General features: G+C 55.5%; 2 protein-coding genes across 2 annotated transcripts; one reads left to right on the top strand and one right to left on the bottom strand.

Annotated features, from left to right (window-relative positions):
• Nucleotides 1-1,020: 1,020 nt before the first annotated feature.
• On the top strand, nt 1,021-4,580 carry SCARA3 (scavenger receptor class A member 3; the record flags this gene model as incomplete). The annotated part of the gene is made up of 3 exons (XM_056515694.1): nt 1,021-1,129; nt 1,632-2,678; nt 4,141-4,580. Coding segments are annotated over 3 exons (1,596 nt in total), but the record flags the coding sequence as incomplete, so codon positions are not given.
• A 3,518-nt stretch (nt 4,581-8,098) lies between these two features.
• On the bottom strand, nt 8,099-17,771 carry CCDC25 (coiled-coil domain containing 25). The gene is made up of 9 exons (XM_056515693.1): nt 17,574-17,771; nt 16,668-16,715; nt 16,166-16,205; nt 15,591-15,642; nt 14,808-14,883; nt 13,717-13,820; nt 10,780-10,982; nt 9,016-9,061; nt 8,099-8,290 (listed from the first exon to the last, which is right to left on the bottom strand). Exons 1-9 carry the CDS (start codon nt 17,596-17,598, stop codon nt 8,261-8,263), a joined length of 624 nt encoding a protein of 207 aa, XP_056371668.1. The 5' UTR covers nt 17,599-17,771; the 3' UTR covers nt 8,099-8,260.
• Between the last annotated feature and the right edge of the window lie 145 nt (nt 17,772-17,916).

Raw genomic sequence — 17,916 nt, forward strand, 5'->3', positions numbered from 1 at the left:
AGGAACGGGAATGGGAAAGAGAATTGGAAAGGGAGTGGGAACGTGGATTGGGGTTGGGATCGAGATTGGGGTTGGGATCAGGGTCAGGTTTGGGGTCAGGGTCGGGACTGAGGTCAGGATTGGGATGGAGATTGGAGTTGGATCGGGGTCAGGATTGGGATCGAAATTGAGATCGGGACTGGGATTGAGATTGGGGTCGGGACTGGGATCGGGATTTGGATCGAGATTGAGAACAGGATCAGGATTAAGGTCAGGACTGGGGTCAGGGTCAGAGTCGGGATCAAGATCAGGATTGGGATCAAGATCAGGATTGGGATTGAGGTCAGGATCGGGTTTGAGATTAGGATGGGGATCGGGGTCAAGATCAAGATTTGAGTTGAGATCAGGATCAGGATCAGGACTGGGGTTGGGATCAGAGTTGTGATTGGGATCGGGATTGGAATCAGGGTCGGTATTTGGATCAGGGTTGGGATGAGGATCAAGATGGGGGTTGGGATCAGGATCGGGGTTGGGATCAGGATCAGGGTTGGGATCAAGAGCAGGATTGGGATCAGGATTGGGATCACAGATGGGGCTGGGGGTCACTCTGGCAGCACCTGGGAGACTTGGGAATTATCCCAGGAGTGGGGGATTGATCCATGGGCACCACGGGAATCACCTGGAGCCTGGATCCCAGCGATTCCCAGGGAGATCCCAGAGATGGCAATTCCCAAGAGATGGAATTCCCAAGGGAGCCTGGATCCCAGCGATTCCCAGGGGGATCCCAGGGATGGCAATTCCCAAGGGAACCTGGATCCCAGCAATTCCCAGGGGGATCCCAGGGATGGCAATTCCCAAGGGAGGCTGGATCCCAGCGATTCCCAGGGATTCCAATTCCCAAGGGATTCATCCTGGAGGAGGTTGGATTCCCCCAAGGAATCCTGGAGCTCTGGCAGATCCCAAACCCCTGGGAATGCCCATCCCAATCCCCCCAGTGCGGGGCCGGCATTCCCAGCTCCCTGACTTCCCCAATTCCCGAATTCCCGGGCAGTGTTCCGGAAGGTGGATTCCATCTCCGAGGAGATCAGCTCATCCCAGACCTTGTATGAGCGGAAACTCCTCTCCCTGCAGGAGGATCTCCAGGGATTGGGTGAGGATCAGGATTTTCCAGGGATTCCTCCCTTTTCCAGCTCCTGTGGCTCCCCCGGAGCCAAATCCCTGCTTTTTTTCCCAGGATTTTGGGCAGATCCCGAGGGTGGGGTTGGTGGGATGGGGCTTTGGAGAAGCTCTCCCAGTCTCTAAATCCAGGGTCACAGAATCCTGGAATTCCAAAGGATTGGGTTGGGAAGGGCCCTCCAGTCCCTGGCTGCATCCCGGGATCCCTTCCCCAGTCCCGGGCTGCTCCAGTTCCCATCCAGCCTGGAGCCGGGATCTGACCATGGAGCAGCTCCCGGAGCTCGGGATACAGGGATGGGATACAGGGATAATGGGATGGGATACAGGGATGGGATGGGATACAGGGATACAGGGATACAGGGATAATGGGATACAGGGATACAGGGATGGGATACAGGGATAATGGGATAATGGCATACAGGAATAATGGGATACAGGGATAATGGGATAACTCGGGATCCTCTCTCCCGGAGCAGGTGAGAGGAGCTCCGGGAACGGCTCCTCCGCCTGCCGGGACACGGCGGCGCTGGGCCGGGAGCTCTCGGAGCTGCAGCGGGAGCTGGAGCAGATCCAGGAGATGCTCCAGGCGCAGGAAATCCTCCTGGAGCGAACTTCCCAGAGCCACGCCCGCCTCTCCTCCGCCGGCTCCTCCATGGCGGGCGGGCTGCGGAGCTGCTCCGCGTCCATCGGGAATGTCAGCCGGGGCCTGGAGCAGCTGCGGGAGCAGGCGCGGGGGTGGCAGGGGGTCACGGCCCGCCTGCAGGATTCCCTGCGGGATCTGGCCCGGCAGCGCTCGGAGGCGGGAGAGGCGGCGGAGCGGCTGAATTCCAGCCTGGAGCAGAATTCCCAGCGGCTCCGCGCGCTCCAGAGGCAGGCGGGCGAGGAGGCGCTGGCGCTGCGCAGGGCGGCGGGCGAGTGGCAGAACGCCACGCGTGTTTTCGGGACGCTCCGCGCCGCTTCGTCCCGGAGCTCCGAGCTGCTCCGGAACCTGCAGGCCGGGCTGGGCTCGGCGGTCCGGGAAGCATCCCGGAATTCCGAGGGGATGCAGGAGCTGGCGCTGCAGCTGCTGGGGCTGCAGCTGCAGCTGGACAACGTCTCCTCGCAGCTGGACGAGCAGCAGGAGAGCGCGCAGGACCTGCGGCACCGCCGCGGCCACGGGCGGAACCGCACCGAGGAGCGCTTCCAGGAGCTGGAATCCCGGCTGGGATCGCTGCAGCTGGAAACCCGCACCATCCTGGCCAACGTGGAGGCCACGGACGGGCACGTGCGGGGCATGCTGCGCTTCCTGGACGCCGTGCGCTTCTCCTGCGACCGGGAGTTCCGCGGGCAGGCCGAGGAGCTGCGGGAGCTCGGGAGGTCGCTCGGGACGCTGCAGGCGGCCACCGAGGAGCTGCGGGAGCGCTCCGGGATGCTGGGAGCGCGGCTGGAGTTCGACGTGAGGAACCTGTCGCTGGTGGTGGAGGAGATGAGGGCGGTGGATGCGCGGCACGGGGAGATGCTCCGGAACGGCTCCGAGCTCCGAGGTCAGCGGGAGGCGCGGAGGGAGCGCGGCTTCTCCCGGCGCGGGGCGGGATTTTGGGAATCCTGAGCCCCAGGAATGTGGAGATGGGGCCAAACAATCCGTGCTGGGGTCAGGGGTGGCACCGGGACCATCCCGTGGATGTGGGGCTGTCCCAGGCAGAGGTGACCCTTCCCTGGATGAGCAGTGGGATTTTGGGAATCCTGATCCCCAGGAATGTGGAGATGGGGCCAAACAATCCGTGCTGGGGTCAGGGGTGGGACCGGGATCATCCCGTGGCTGCGGTTGCCAGGGAATATGACTCTTCCCTGGATGAGCAGTGGGATTTTAGGAATCCTGATCCCAAGGAATGTGGAGGAAGATCCAAATCCCCACCCTGATGTCCGGGATGGTGCCTGGATCATCCCATGGATGCAGATCCCGGGGACACCAGGGAGGTGACTCTTCTTGGAATGGGGTGGAATTTAGGGAATCCTGATCCCAAATCAGCTGGAGGAGGATCCAAACCCCACCCTGAGCTCAGGGATGGCACCGGGATCATCCCGTGGATGTGGGGCTGTCCTAGAGAGAGGCGACCCTTCCCTGGGTGAGCAGTGGAATTTTGGGAATCCCGATCCCGAGGAATGCGGAGATGGGGCCAAACAATCCGTGCTGGGATCAGGGAGCATCTCACAGATCCAGAGAATAGGACCCTTCCCTGGATGAGGAATGGGATTTTGGGAATCCTGATCCCAAATCAGCTGGAGGAGGATCCAAACCCCCGCCCTTAGGTCCGGGATCATCCCATGGATGTGGATCCCAGGGACAGAGGGCAGTGACCCCTCTGGATGAGCGGTGGGATTTTGGGATTTGGGAATGTCCCGAGTTCTCTCCAGTGTCACCCCCTGTCCCCCCAGCACGGTGCCAGTGACTCCTCCCGGTCCCACCGGATGGAATTCCTGGAATTCCCAGGAATTTCCGCATTTCCTGGATGGAATTCCCGGGGTGGGAGCATTCCCGGTTTTCCCGGGATGGAATTCCCAGTTTTCCCGGTATGACTGGATCATTTCCCATTGCCGGGATGGAATTCCCAGTTTTCCCGGGATGACCGCACCATTCCCCATTCCGGGATGGAATTCCCGTTTTTCCCGGGATGACCGCACCATTCCCCATTCCCGGGATGGAATTCCCAGTTTTTCCGGTATGACCGGATCATTCCCCATTGCCGGGATGGAATTCCCGTTTTTCCCGGGATGACCGCACCATTCCCCATTCCGGGATGGAATTCCCGTTTTTCCCGGGATGACCGCACCATTCCCCATTCCGGGATGGAATTCCCGTTTTTCCCGGGATGACCGGATCATTCTCGGTTTTCCCGGGATGGAATTCCCGTTTTTCCCGGGATGACCGCACCATTCCCCATTCCGGGATGGAATTCCCGTTTTTCCCGGGATGACCGCACCATTCCCCATTCCCTGTCATTCCAGGCGCTCCGGGGCTCCCGGGCCCCCGCGGCCTCAAGGGCGATCCAGGATCCAGGGGCGCGCCGGGAGATCCGGGCCGGAAGGGCGACCTTGGGGATCTGGGATCGCCGGGATCGCCGGGATCGCCGGGATCTCCGGGAGCGGCGGGAGCGGCGGGGCCGAGCGGGGAGCGGGGCCCGCCCGGATCCCGCGGCTTTCCCGGCCCCAAGGGCTCCAAGGGCGGCGCGGGGATCCCGGGAGCGCGCGGCCCCAAGGGCGATCCCGGAATTCCCGGAATTCCCGGAGCTCCCGGAGCCGCGGGGCCGCCCGGAGCGCGAGGGGAGCCGGGAATTCCCGGGAGCCCCGGGAACGAGGGGACACCGGGGACACCGGGGACAAAGGGGGAGCCCGGGCCAAGGGGACCCCCGGGACTGCCGGGACCGCCCGGGCCGCCGGGACAGTGACGGGGACAGGGGACAGCGACAGGGGACAGGGACTGGGGACAGGGACAGTGACAGGGGACAGGGACAGTGACAGGGGACAGGGACAGGGGACAGTGAGTGCGGGGACAGGGAGGGGACAGGGACAGTGACGGGGACAGGGACAGGGGACAGGGACAGTGACGGGGACTGGGGACAGGGAGGGGACAGGGACAGTGACGGGGACAGGGACAGCGACAGGGGACAGGGACTGGGGACAGTGACGGGGACAGGGAGGGGACAGGGACAGTGACGGGGACAGGGACAGGGGACAGGGACAGTGACGGGGACTGGGGACAGGGGACAGAGACAGTGACGGGGACAGGCAGAGGACAGGGAAAGGGGATAGGGATCGGGGATTGGGGACAGGGACTGGGGACTGGGGACAGTGACGGGGACAGGGACAGGGGACAGGGACAGTGACGGGGACTGGGGACAGGGGACTGGGGACAGGGGACAGCGACAGGGGACAGCGACAGTGACGGGGACAGGGGACAGGCAGGGGACAGGGAGAGTGACCGGGGACAGGGGACAGGGGACAGAGACAGTGACGGGGACAGGCAGAGGACAGGGAAAGGGGATAGGGATCGGGGATTGGGGACAGGGACTGGGGACTGGGGACAGGGAGGGGACAGGGACAGTGACGGGGACTGGGGACAGCGACAGGGAGAGCGGATAGGGATCGGGGACCGGGGACAGTGACAGGGGACAGTGACAGTGACAGGACTACGGACAGGGACGGGGGACAGAGACAGCAGCGCCATTCCTGGGACAGTGACAGGGACAGGGGACAGCAGTGCCAGCCCCGGGACAGGGACAGGGGACAACGACAGCGACAAGGGACAGGGACACGGGGACACGCGACCCCAGTGCCACATCCTGGACAGGGGGACACGGACAGGGACAGGGAGACAGCAGAGCCACCCCCGGGCAGGGACAGGGTCCCCAATGTCACCCCAGTGCCACCGCAGCTCCCCCAGCGCAGCCCCGCAGTGTCCCCTGGTTGTCCCAGTCCCTCCCAGTGCTCCCAGCTCGGGCCAGGGGCCGGTCCCCGCTCTCGGGAATTCCTTGGGAATTAATTTGGGAATTATTTGGGAATTTGGGAGGGTCCCCGCGGGCCGGGGGGTCCCGGCTGGGCGGGACCTTGGGGTGTCCCCAAGGTGTCCCCGAGGTGTCGCGGCTCAATAAAGGACCCTGTGCCTCCTGAACTGGGAATACTGGGAGCACTGGGAATACCAGGGGAGCCCAGCGGGAATTGGGAACGCTCTGGCTTCCCAAATCCGGGAATTCCTACGGGAAGGAGCCAAACCCAGATCCCAAATCCCGGGTTTGGGGTGATCCCGTCACCCCTTTTCTCATCCCGGGCCGTGATTCCCAATTCCCAAATTCTGACGGGAAGGAGCCGAACCCGGATCCCAAATCCGGGATTTGGGGTGACCCCGTTCCCCCTTCCCGGGCCATGACTCCCAAATCCCGGATTGGGAGTGATCCCATCCCCTCTTCCCTCATCCCCGTGATTCCCAAATCCCGGACTGGTAGTGATCCCATCCCCTCTTCCCTCATCCCCGTGATTCCCAAATCCCGGAATTCCGGCGGGAAGGAGCCGAACCCGGATCCCAAATCCCGGCTCTGGGGGGGTCCCGCTGCCCCTTCCCGGCCCCATCCCGGGAATTCCGTGCCCGGCCCTTTATTGGTGTTGGCAGCGCCGTTTCCTGTTTTGATCCCGAATTTCGGCCGCGGGCTGGGAGCGGCCGCTGGAAAAACAGCGCGGGGGCGGCGCGGGGGGGGAATTTGGGGGGAATTTTGGGAGGCTGAGACCGGGAACTCACTGCTGGGATGGAGCCGGGATCATCCCGATGGGATCTGGGGGGAATTTTGGGGAATTTGGGGGGGCCGAGACCAGGAATTCATTGCTGGGAGCCTCGGGAAGAGTTGGGATCATCCCGATAGGATTTGGGGGAATTTGGGAGGATTTGGGGTGGTTAAGATTGGGAACTCACAGCAGGGATGGTCTGGGATCATCCCGATGGGATTCAGGGAAATTTACGGGGGTTTTGGGATAATTTTGGAGAACTGAGGAGGGCCGAGCCCCTGGAAGCTCCGGGATCATCCTGATGGGATTTGGGGGGAAATTGGGGGAATTTTGGGGGGGCTGAGACCAGGAATTCATTGCTGGGAGAACCGGGAAGAGCTGGGACCATCCCGATGGGATTTGGGGGAATTTGGGAGGATTTGGGGAGGGTTAAGGCAGGGAATTCATCGCAGGGATGATCCCACTGGGATTTGGGGCGACCCCAAAAGGGACGGGGGGGAGGGGGGGGGGCGACACCCCAAAACTCTCCCCGGGCCTGGGTGGGGACCCCAAAACATTCCAGAGTTTGGGAATGGGGCCATGGACACCCCAAAACATTCCTGAGTTTGGGAATGGGGCCATGGACACCCCAAAACATTCCTGGGTCTGGGAATGGGGCCATGGACACCCCAAAACATTCCCGGGTGGAGCAGTGGGAAAGGCTCCGGGATGGAGCCACTGATGGAGCGGCTCCTGCCCATATTCCCAAATATTCCCAACATTCCCACATATTCCCACAAACCCCATTCCCAACATTCCCACTGGGAACAGCCCCCGTTTTCCCACATCCCAAAAATCGGAGCCGCCTCCTCCTCCCACGGATCCTGGAGAGCTCCTGGATCCCATTCCTGATCCCTGGGAATTCCAGGATTCCCATGGATCTGGCAGAGCTCCTGGCTCCCAGTCCCACTCCCAGCCCTAATCCCAATCCTATTCCTGACCCCATTCCTGATCCTGGGGATGCCAGAACAGGAATTCCAGTATTCCCATGGACCTGGGAGAGCTCCTGGATCCCATTCCTGTTCCTATTCCCAATCCCATTCCTGGGATGCAGGAACAGCAGGAATTCCAGGATTTCCATAGCTCTGGGTGAGCTCCTGGGTCCCATTCCCAATCCCAATCCCACAATCCCAATCCCATTCCCTGATCCTATTCCTATTTCTATTCCCATTCCTATTGCTGCTCCCATTCCTGGGATGCATAAACAGCAGGAATTCCAGGATTTCCATGGATCTCTGAGAGCTCCTGGATCCCATTCCTGATCCCATTCCCATTCCTGATCCCATTCCCAATCCCAATGCTGCTCCCATTCCCATTCCTGGGATGCAGGAACAGCAGGAATTCCAGGATTCCCATGGATCTGGGTGAGCTCCTGGATCCCATTCCCAATCCCATTCCTGATCCCTGGGATGTGGGAACAGTGGGAATCCGGGCTGGGATCGCTGGGAATGGCCCCTTTTCCCTGGGATATTCCCGGATTTCTGCCAAATCCCTCCTGCTCCAGGGATTCTCCCATCCCATTCCCAGAGCAGCTTCCCACGGAACATTGGGAATTCAGCACAATTCCAAAGGGAAACGATCCCAGAAATCCCAACACCCCCCACAAGCCGGAATTCCCTCCCGGGCAGAGTTTTCCCGACAATTCCCAGAATTCCAGAGGCAGATCCAAGGCTTTGTTGGCTCCCCCATTCCCGGAATTCCCTCCTGTTGTCCTTGGAAAAGCGGGGCCGGGAGGTTTCCCACAGGCCCGGAGCCAGAGTTCGTTTTCCAGGGAATTTTCTTTGGCGCTGGGATCGTTCCCAGGGCGGGATCCTCACATGAAATCGTCGGAGTCGTTCCCGTCCTGCGGGAAAAGCGGGAATGGGGGATTGCTGGGAATGGCAATTCCCGGGATGCTCTGGGGGGAGGGGCTTTTGGGATGATCCCACCCCCATCCCAACATTTCCCGGGATCCCAGCGGGCTCCAAGTTATCCCTGCACCCTTCAGGTCCCTTGGAACTCCGGGAATTCCCGTTCCCATCCCATTATTCCCATTCCCATTACTCCCATTCCCATTCTTCCCATTATTCCCATCCCAATTCCCATTATTGCCATTCTTCCCATTCCATTCCCATTATTCCTGTTTTTCCCACTCCCATCCCCATTATTCCAGTTCTTCCCATTCCCATCCCCATTACTCCCATATCCATTCCTCCCATTCTTCCCATCCCATTATTCCCATTCCCATCCCCAACACTGTTATTCCCAGTCTTCCCATCTCCATTATTCCCAGTCTTCCCATTCCCATTAATCCCATTACTCCCATTCCCATCCTCATTCCCATCCCCATTACTCCCATTCCCATTCCCCCCATTATTCCTATCCCAATTCCCATCCTTCCCATTCCCATCCCCATTACTCCCATTCCTCCCATTCCCATTATTTCCATCCCCATTCCCATTATCCCCAACCCCATTCCCATTATTCCCATTATTCCCAGCTCCTCCCTTTCAGGACAGGCCCTGGGGGGGGGGTTGGAATTCCCGGAATTCTCCATCCCATTCCCACGGAATTCCCGGGAATGCTCACCTGGTTGGAGGACATGTTCTCTGCCTTCATCAGGGACGAGTAGCTCCTGCAGGGAGAATTCCACAGGATTATCCCGGATTTCGGGAGCAATTCCAACTGAAAGTCAGGATCAGGTCCCAGAATCCCAAAGGATTTTCCCTCTGGAATGCGGCCCTCGCTCCCCTCAGTGATTATCCCGGAATTCCTTTTTTCCCCAAGGTTTTCTCCGCGATCTCCCAGCTGGAAAATCCCGGATTTGGGATCCCAACCCCAGTTTTCCCAGCCTGGATCCCTGGGAAAATCCCGGAATTTCTGAAATCCCGGTTTTTGTGGAGTTCCTGAGGGAATCCTGGGAATCCCAAATCCCTCGGGATGAATTGCTGGGACTTCCTAGCCCCTCATTCCCGGGTCTCAGGGATTGGGAATTCCGGGGGGAGCAGGAGGGACTCCTGGGAAAGCTCAGGAATTGCATCCAGGTGGAATTCCAGGGGAACCCAGGGGCAATTCCAGACACAATTCCAAAGGGAATTCCAGGAGAAATTCCAGAGAGAATTCCAGAGGCAATTCCGGAAGCAATGCCAGAGAGAAATCCTGAGGGAATTCCAGAGGCAATTTCAGGGGAAATTCCAGAAAGAATTCCAAAGGGAATGCCAGGGACAATTTCAAAGGGAATTCCAAAAGGAATTCCAAAAGAAGTTCAAGAGGCAATTCCAGAGACAGTTCCAAAAGGAATTCCAGAGGGATTTCCAGAGATAATTCCAGAGAGAATTCAGGAAGCAATTCCAAAGGGGATTCCAAAGGGGATTCCAGGGACAATTCCAAAAGGAATTCCAAAAGGAATTCCAGAGAGAATTCCAGACGCAACTCTACAACAAGTCAAAAGGGAAATTCCAAAAGGAATTCCGGAGGCAAGCCAGGGACGATTACAGAGCCAATTCCAGAAGGAATTCCAAAAGAAGTTTGAGAGGCAATTCCAGAGAAGATTCCAAAAGGAATTCCAGGGGCAGTTTCAGGGCAATTCCAGAGGCTCCAGAGGGAGCTTGAGAGTAACTCCAAAGGGAATTCTGGAAGCAGTTCCAGAGAATTCCAGAGGGAATTCCAAAAGGAATTCCAGATGCAATTCCAGAAGCTGTTCCAGAGAGAATTCCAGAGAGAATCCCAAAGGCAATGCAGAGAGAATTCCAGAGGAAATTCCAAAGGCAATGCAGAGAGAATTCCAGAGAGAATCCCAAAGGCAATGCAGAGAATTCCAGAGGCAATGCAGAGAGAATTCCAGAGAGAATTCCAAAAGGAATTCCAGATGCAATTCCAGAAGCTGTTCCAGAGAGAATTCCAGAAAGAATCCCAAAGGCAATGCAGAGAGAATTCCAGAGGAAATTCCAAAGGCAATGCAGAGAGAATTCCAGAGGCAATGCAGAGAGAATTCCAGAGAGAATTCGAAAAGGAATTCCAGATGCAATTCCGGAAGCTGTTCCAGAGAGAATTCCAGAGGGAATCCCAAAGGCAGTGCAAAGAGAGAATTCCAGAGGGAATTCCAAAAGGAATTCCAGAGAGAATTCCAAAAGCAATGCAGAGAGAATTCCAGAGGAAATTCCAAAAGGAATTCCAACCGGAATTCCGGGGGGAATTCCAAAGGCGATTCGAGGGCAATTCCAGAAGGAATCGCAGACTTTCCTCCCCCAGCATTCCCGGTCCCCACTCCGCGCCCGCAGCCGGGATCACCCAGGTAAAGCCCGTCGGGATCACCATTCCCGGAGCTCGTTCCCGGGATTCCGGCGCTCCCACCTGAGCTCCTCCAGCTCCTTCCTGCGGCGCTGCTCCTCCCGCTCGGCGCGGCGCTGCTCCTGCAGCTGCTGCCGGCGCCGCCCGCGCTCCTCCCGGTCCCGGCATTCCCGCTCCGCCGCCAGGTCCGGGAACCGCTCCACGCGCGTGCGCTCCAGGCGCCGCAGCTGCTCCGACGGGCGCCGCTCCACCGTCAGCGTCCGCACCTGGGAAAACGGGAATAACGACGGGAATGGGACGGGAATGGGATGGGGGACGGCTCCACCGTCAGCGTCCGCACCTGGGAAAACGGGAATAACGACGGGAATGGGACGGGAACAGCTCCACCATCAGTGTGTGCACCTGGAAAAACGGGAATAACAACGGGAATTGCAGCGGGAATGGGATGGGGGACGGCTCCACCGTCAGCGTCTGCACCTGGGAAAACGGGAATAACAACGGGAATGGGACGGGAATGGGGGATGGGGGACGGCTCCACCGTCAGCGTCCGCACCTGGAACAATGGGAATAACAACGGGAATTGCAACGGGAATGCGGGAGGGAACGGCTCCACCATCAGTGTGTGCATCTGGGAAAATGGGAATAACGACGGGAATTGCAACGGGAATGGGACGGGGGACGGCTCCACCGTCAGTGTGTGCACCTGGATTCCCGGAAAATAACGGGAATTACAATGGGAATTGCATGGGGAACGACTCCACCGTCAGTGCGTGCACCTGGATTGCCAAAAATAATGGGAATTACAACGGGAACGGGACGGGGGACAGATCCACCATCAGTGTGTGCATCTGGATTCCCCAAAAAAACCGGGAATTACAACGGGAATGGGGGAGGGAACGGCTCCACTGTCAGTGTGTGCACCTGGAATTCCCAAAAAAAACCCGGGAATTGCAACGGGAATGGGACGGGGGACGGCTCCACCGTCAGCGTCCGCACCTGCAATTCCCAAAAAAACCCCGGGAATTACAACAGGAATGGCGGGGGGACAGCTCCACTGTCAGCGTCCACACCTGGGAAAACGTGAATTACAACGGGAATTGCAATGGGAATTGAAATGGGAATGGGACAGGGGACAGCTCCACTGTCAGTGTGTGCATCTGGGATTCCCAAAAAAAACGGGAATTGAAATGGGAATGGGGGAGGGGACAGCTCCACTGTCAGTGTGTGCATCTGGGATTCCCAAAAAAAACGGGAATTGAAATGGGAATGGGGGAGGGGACAGCTCCACTGTCAGCGTCCGCACCTGGAAAACTGGGAATTACAACGGGAATGGGACAAGGGACGGCTCCACCGTCGGTGTCCGCACCTGGATTCCCAATAAAAAAAAGGGAATTGCAATGGGAATGGGGGGGGGTAACAGCTCCACCGTCAGTGTGTGCATCTGGAATTTCCAGAGAAATGGGAAAAAAATGGGAATGGGGAGGTACACTGCTCCACTGTCAGCGTCCACACCTGGGAAAAACGGGAAAAATGTGAATTGCAGTGGGAATTACACTGGAAAAATGGGGAAAAAAATGGGGAAAACAGGAATTACAATGGGAATGGAGGGTGTTCCGCTCCACCCTCAGTGTCCGCACCTGGAATTCCCCAAAAAATGGGGAAAAAATGGGAAAAAAATGGGAATTATACTGGGAATTGGGGTGTTCTGCTCCACTGTCAGTGTCCGCACCTGGAACACCAGGAATTCCTGGAAAAATGGGAATTACAGTGGGAATGGGGGCGTTCTGCTTCACTGTCAGCATTCACACCTGGGATAACGGGAATAAGAGGAGAAAAATGGGAATGACAGGGGAGAAATGGGAATTAAACACAGGGTTGGGGTGTTCTGCTCCACAGTCGGCATCTCCACCTGGGATTCCCAAAAAAGAGGGGAAAAAAATGGGAATTGGGGCAGGCTCTGCTTCACTGGGAATAACTGGGGGGTGTTCCCAACAGGAAAAACGTGCCAGGGCTGCTCTCTGCTGGGCATGTTGGGAATTGCAGGGAAATCTGGGAATTCCGTGCTTTCCCTGTGGGAATCCTGCTCTGTGCTGGGAATGTTGGGAATGTGGGAGGTGTTTCCGTGCTCCAAGCATTCCTGGATCCCAGGGATTTGGACTGGGTTCAAGGGGGACAATTCCTGGGATCCCAGGGGCCATTCCCAGATTCCCATTCCCCATTCCCAGATTCCTATTTTCCATTCCTGAAGTTCCCATCACCTTTGCTCCCATTCCACATTCCCAGGTCCCTGGGGCTCTCACTCCCAGATTATTGAGGTTCCCAGATTCCCATTTCCTATTCCTGGATTCCCACATTCCCATTGCTCCCATTCCTAGATCCTCATTTCCCCATCCCCAGATTCCCATTGTTCCCATTCCAGGATTCCCATTCCTGCATTCCCAAGGTTCCCATTCCTCATTCCCAGATTCGAAGGTCCCCATTCCCAGATTCCCACTCCCCATTCCCGTTTTCCTTGCATTCCCACATTTCAAGGTTCCCATTCCCAGATTCCCATTCCTGCATTCCAAAGGTTCCCATTCCCATTCCCCATTCCCGGTTTTCCCGTTTTTCCCCCGTTTCTGGATTCCCATTCCCCATTCCCAGACTCCCCCATTCCCGTTTTCCCCATTTTTCCCCTGCTCCCGGATTCCCATTCCCCATTCCCTCATTCCCAGACTCCCCCATTCCCGTTTTTCCCATTTTTCCCACATTCCTGGATTCCCATTCCCTGATTCCCAGACTCCCCCATTCCCGTTTTTCCCCCGTTCCTGGATTCCCATTCCCTGATTCCCAGACTCCCCCATTCCCGTTTTTCCCATTTTTCCCACATTCCTGGATTCCCATTCCCTCATTCCCAGACTCCCCCATTCCCATTTTCCCCATTCCTGTATTCCCATTCCCCATTCCCCATTCCCAGACTCCCCCATTCCCGGTTTTCCCGTTTTTCCCGGATTCACTCACGTCCTTCTGCCGGTGGAATCCGATCTGCCCCACGTCCATGTCCGGAGTTTTCCGCAGGTTGCTCCAGGGGGTGTAAACCACAGTCACCGAGCTCAGCTTGCAGCCTGGGAAAAACGGGAAATATAACAGGAACCACGGGAAAAACAACAGGAAAAATGGAAAAAACAATGGGAAAAACAATGGGAAAAACGGGAAAAACAACGGGAAATATGGGAAAAACAATGGGGAAAAAACAATGGGAAAAACAACAGGAAAAACGGGAAAAAAACGGGAGGGGAAAAGTGGGAAAAGGGGAGGGGAATGGGGAAAGAAATGGGAAAAAAGTGAGGAGAAAAGGGGGAATGGGGAAAAGAGTGGGGGAAAAATGAGGGGGAAAAAAGGGAGGAATGGGAAAAAAATGGGAAAAAATGGGAAGATGTGAGGAGAAAAGTGGTAGGAAATTAGGGAAAAAAAGTGCTGGAAATGGGGGGGAAATGTGGGAAAAAAAAGGGGAGGAGGGGGAAACGGGAGAGGGAAATGAGGAAAAAATGGGAAAAAGGTGAGAAAAGTGGGAAGGAGGAATGGGAAAAAAGGGGGGGAAAAGTGGGGGGAAAAAAGGGGAAAATGTGAGGGGAAAAGGGGGGGGAATAGGGAAAAATGGGAGGAAAGGGGGAAGAAAAGTGGGAGGAAAATGGGGAAAAAATTGGGAAAAATGAGGGGGGAATGGGGAAAAAAGGGGAGGAAAAAGGGGGGAAATGAGGAAAAAAAAGGGGGAAAAAGGGGGGAGAATGGGAAAAAAAAGGGAAAAAATGGGAAAATGTGAGGAGAAAAGTGGGATGAAAATGGGGAAAAAAGTGGGAAAAATGGGGGGAAAATGAGGGAAAAAAGGGGGGGAAATAGGGGGGAAGTGGGAAAAGTGGGAATTCTGGGGCAGATCCCGACCCTTTCCAGGAATTTCCAAGGGATTTCTCAGATATTTCCCGGGATTCTGGGATACACCCCAGCCCGTTCCCAGCTATTTCCTGGGACTTCCAGGGATTGTGGGACAGATCCTGGCCCTTTCCCAGGAATTCCCAGGGATTTCCCAGGAATGTTTTGGGATTCAGGGATACCTTGGATGCTGTTTGCCTTCACCAGGTGGGCGCAGTCGCTCAGCACTTCCTTGGGAATGTCATCCATGGTCTGGCCCTGCACACGGAATTCCAGGTTTTTCTTGATTTTCCAGAAGTTTCCTGGGGGATATCCCACTTTTCCCAAAGCTTGTCCCAGTTCTCCCAAGGTTTCCCAGGACACATCCCAATTTTCCCAAGGTCTATCCCAATTTTCCCCAAGTTTTCTGTGGGATATCCCGATTTTCCCAAGGTTGGTTTTTGGTTTTTTTTTGTTTTTTTTTTTTTTTTTTATTTTCCTGAAGTTTCCCAGGGACATCCCAATTTTCCTGGGGGATCTCCCACTTTTCCCAAGGTTTTTCCTAATTTTCCTGTGGTTTCCTGAAGGATACCCCCATTTTCCTGAGGTTTTTTTTTTCCCAATTTTCCTGTGGTCTCCCAGGGGTATCCCTGGGAAAAATATATAAAATATAAATAATAATTACATAAATATAACTATAAATAATAATATATAAAAACACCCAGAGATATTCTTTTGAGATTCCTCAATGTTTTTTTTTTCCAAGGTTTTTCCAAAAGCTTCCTGAGGGATATCCCAATTTTCCCAAGGTTTTTCTTGATATTCCCAAACTCTTCTGGGGGATATTCCACTTTTCCCAAAGTTTTTCCCAATTTTCCTGATGTTTCCTGGGGATATCCCAATTCTCCCAAGGTTTCCCAGGGGATATCCCAATTCTCCTGAGATTTTTTTTCCTGATTTTCCCAAGTTTTTTTCCCAGGATTTACCTTGTGCAGCCGCAGGTAGACGTGGGCAGAGGAGAGTTTGTCCACATGGAACCTATGGAAAACAGGGAAAAATTCCATGGGAATTCCCAACCCCCATCCCGTGGGATCCAGGAAATGGGGAATGTGGGGAGGAGAATTGCCAGGAATGCTGAGGGGAAATGGGGAAAAGGGAAAGAAATGGGAGAAAAGCGGGAAAAATGTGGGAAAAAGTGGGAAAAATGGGGGGGAAAAGTGGGAAAAAAGTGGGGGAAAATGGGGGGAAAATGGGGGGAATGGGGGGGAAACGTGGGGAAAATGTGGAAAAAAAAGTAGGGAAAATGTGGGGGCAAAGTGGGAAAAAAGTGGGAAAAACGTGGGAAAAAAGTGGGAAAAATGTGGGAAAAAACGTGGGAAAAAAGTAGGGGAAATGTGGGAAAAAAGTGTGGAAAAAACGTGGGGAAAAGTGGAGGAAATGTGGGGAAATGTGGGAAAAAGTGGGAAAAAAAGCAGGGAAATGGGATCCAGGGGAAAATGGGATCCAGGGAAATGAGATCCAGGGAAATGGGATCAGGGATCCCAGGGATCCCAGCACCCACCAGACATCCTCGGGCCACCCGTACTTGATCAGATCCTCATCTGTGGGAATGGGAACAGGCTCAGCAAATCCCAGAATTCCCACCCCAAATCCCAAAATTCCCACCCCCAAACCCCAAAATTCCCACCCCCAAATCCAATCCCAGCCCTGGCAAATCCCGGGATTTCCACCCTCAATTCCAAGTCCCACCCCAAATCCCGGAATTCCCATTCCCAGCAGGAATGAAGAAGGAAAACACCCCCCCCCTGGAGAGGGGAAAACTCCAGGAAAGATCCCAAAAAAATCCCCACGTGACCAAAAAAACGGGAAGGGAATTTTTTTCCCAAGAAATGGGAGCATCCAAAGGAACTCCAGAGGATTTTCCTGCTGGATTTCTCCCACTCCATGGGGGATCCCAGAAAAATCGGGAAGGGGGAGAGGAAAAAATGGAATATTCCCCAGGAAAACGTGGAATTCCCGACCCCAAAATTCCCAAAAAATTCCCAAAAATTCCCGGCACTCACTCTCGTACTTGTCCTTGCCCATGTAAATGGTGTAAACGGCGGGAACGGCTGCGGAAAACCGGGAATGAACAGCTGGAAAATCCGGGATAACCCCCCCGAACCCTCATGGAATTCCTGGAATATCCCCCCCTTTTCCAAAATTCTGGAATTTCCCCCCGTTTTTCCCACGGTTTTTGGGCTCCCAAATTCCTCCCCGCGGCTTTTCCAGGTGGGATTTTCCTGGGAAAACCCCTCGGGAATTCCCAAAATTCCAAAGAATTTCTCCCCGCTCCATTTTCTATTTTTTTTTTTTTTTTGAGAAATATTTTCATCGCAAAGCCCCGAAATCCCCAAAAAATCTTTTATGGAAAAGCCGAAATTGACGGGAATTTAAATATTTAAATGATCCCAGGATTGAGAGGGAAAAATCCAGGAGCAAAATCCTTCCCCTTGGAAAATCCAAAATACAGAATTAAAGGAAAAATTCCCAACATTTAGGGAGTTATTCCCGGTTTTTTTTTTCCTGCTCCTGGGAATTCCTGGAGTTTTTCCCTATGGAAAAGCAGCGGGGAAAGGAAAATTCCCGGGAATTTCGGTTTTCCCGCCGCCGGGATTCATGGGAATTCTCCTCAGAGGGTTAAAAAAATGGGAAAAAAAAATAAAAATCCAGCGGAGGAAATTCCAAAGGGAAAATATTTGGATTTGACAGCGGGAAGAATCAAAACCCCGGGAATTTGGGCTGGGAACCTTTTCCAGAGGCTGGAAGGGCTCTGGGACAGCGGGAATTTGGGAATAGGGAGGGAAAGGGAGCAGAGGATTGGAAATTTGGGAAGGAATTCCCAGGGAATCCCTTGGGGATCAGGGAATTCCCGGCCCTCCCCTCCCCTCCCTCAGGAGCCGCTCCCGCGAATCCCGCCGCGCTCTCACCGTTGGAGGTGAAGTAAAACACCATGGTGGCGGTTTTATCCCGGTTTATCTCGGTTTAATCCCGGTTTTATCCCGGTTTATTTCGGTTTTATCCCGGTTTTCCCGACGACCCCGGGCCCGTCCCGGGGCTCCTCCGCCTCCTCCTCAGGGAAGGCCCGGCCGGCAGGGGGAGGATGACGTCATAGGTCCGCGCGGAGCGGCGGGTAACGGGAAGCGAGAGCGTGAGGGCGGCCATGATGCCGTACGGCAAAGGGAACTGCGAGTGTACGGTCAGTATAACTGCTCGTGTGGGGGCGGCCATGATGCCGTACGGCAAAGGGAACTGCGAGTGTGCGGTAACTAG

Source organism: Oenanthe melanoleuca, unplaced genomic scaffold (assembly GCF_029582105.1).
Source record: "Oenanthe melanoleuca isolate GR-GAL-2019-014 unplaced genomic scaffold, OMel1.0 S040, whole genome shotgun sequence".
Taxonomy (NCBI): domain Eukaryota; kingdom Metazoa; phylum Chordata; class Aves; order Passeriformes; family Muscicapidae; genus Oenanthe; species Oenanthe melanoleuca.

What these genes read in the sequence shown, in the direction of transcription:
- CCDC25 (XM_056515693.1), bottom strand. Translation starts at nt 17,598, where the DNA reads ATGGTGTTTTACTTCACCTCCAACG. An exon ending in TCTACCTGCGGCTGCACAAG is followed by an intron (nt 14,884 to 15,590) that starts GTAAATCCTGGG and finishes TTCCGTGTGCAG; the next exon opens with GGCCAGACCATGGATGACAT. An exon ending in GATTCCACCGGCAGAAGGAC is followed by an intron (nt 10,983 to 13,716) that starts GTGAGTGAATCC and finishes CCGTTTTCCCAG; the next exon opens with GTGCGGACGCTGACGGTGGA.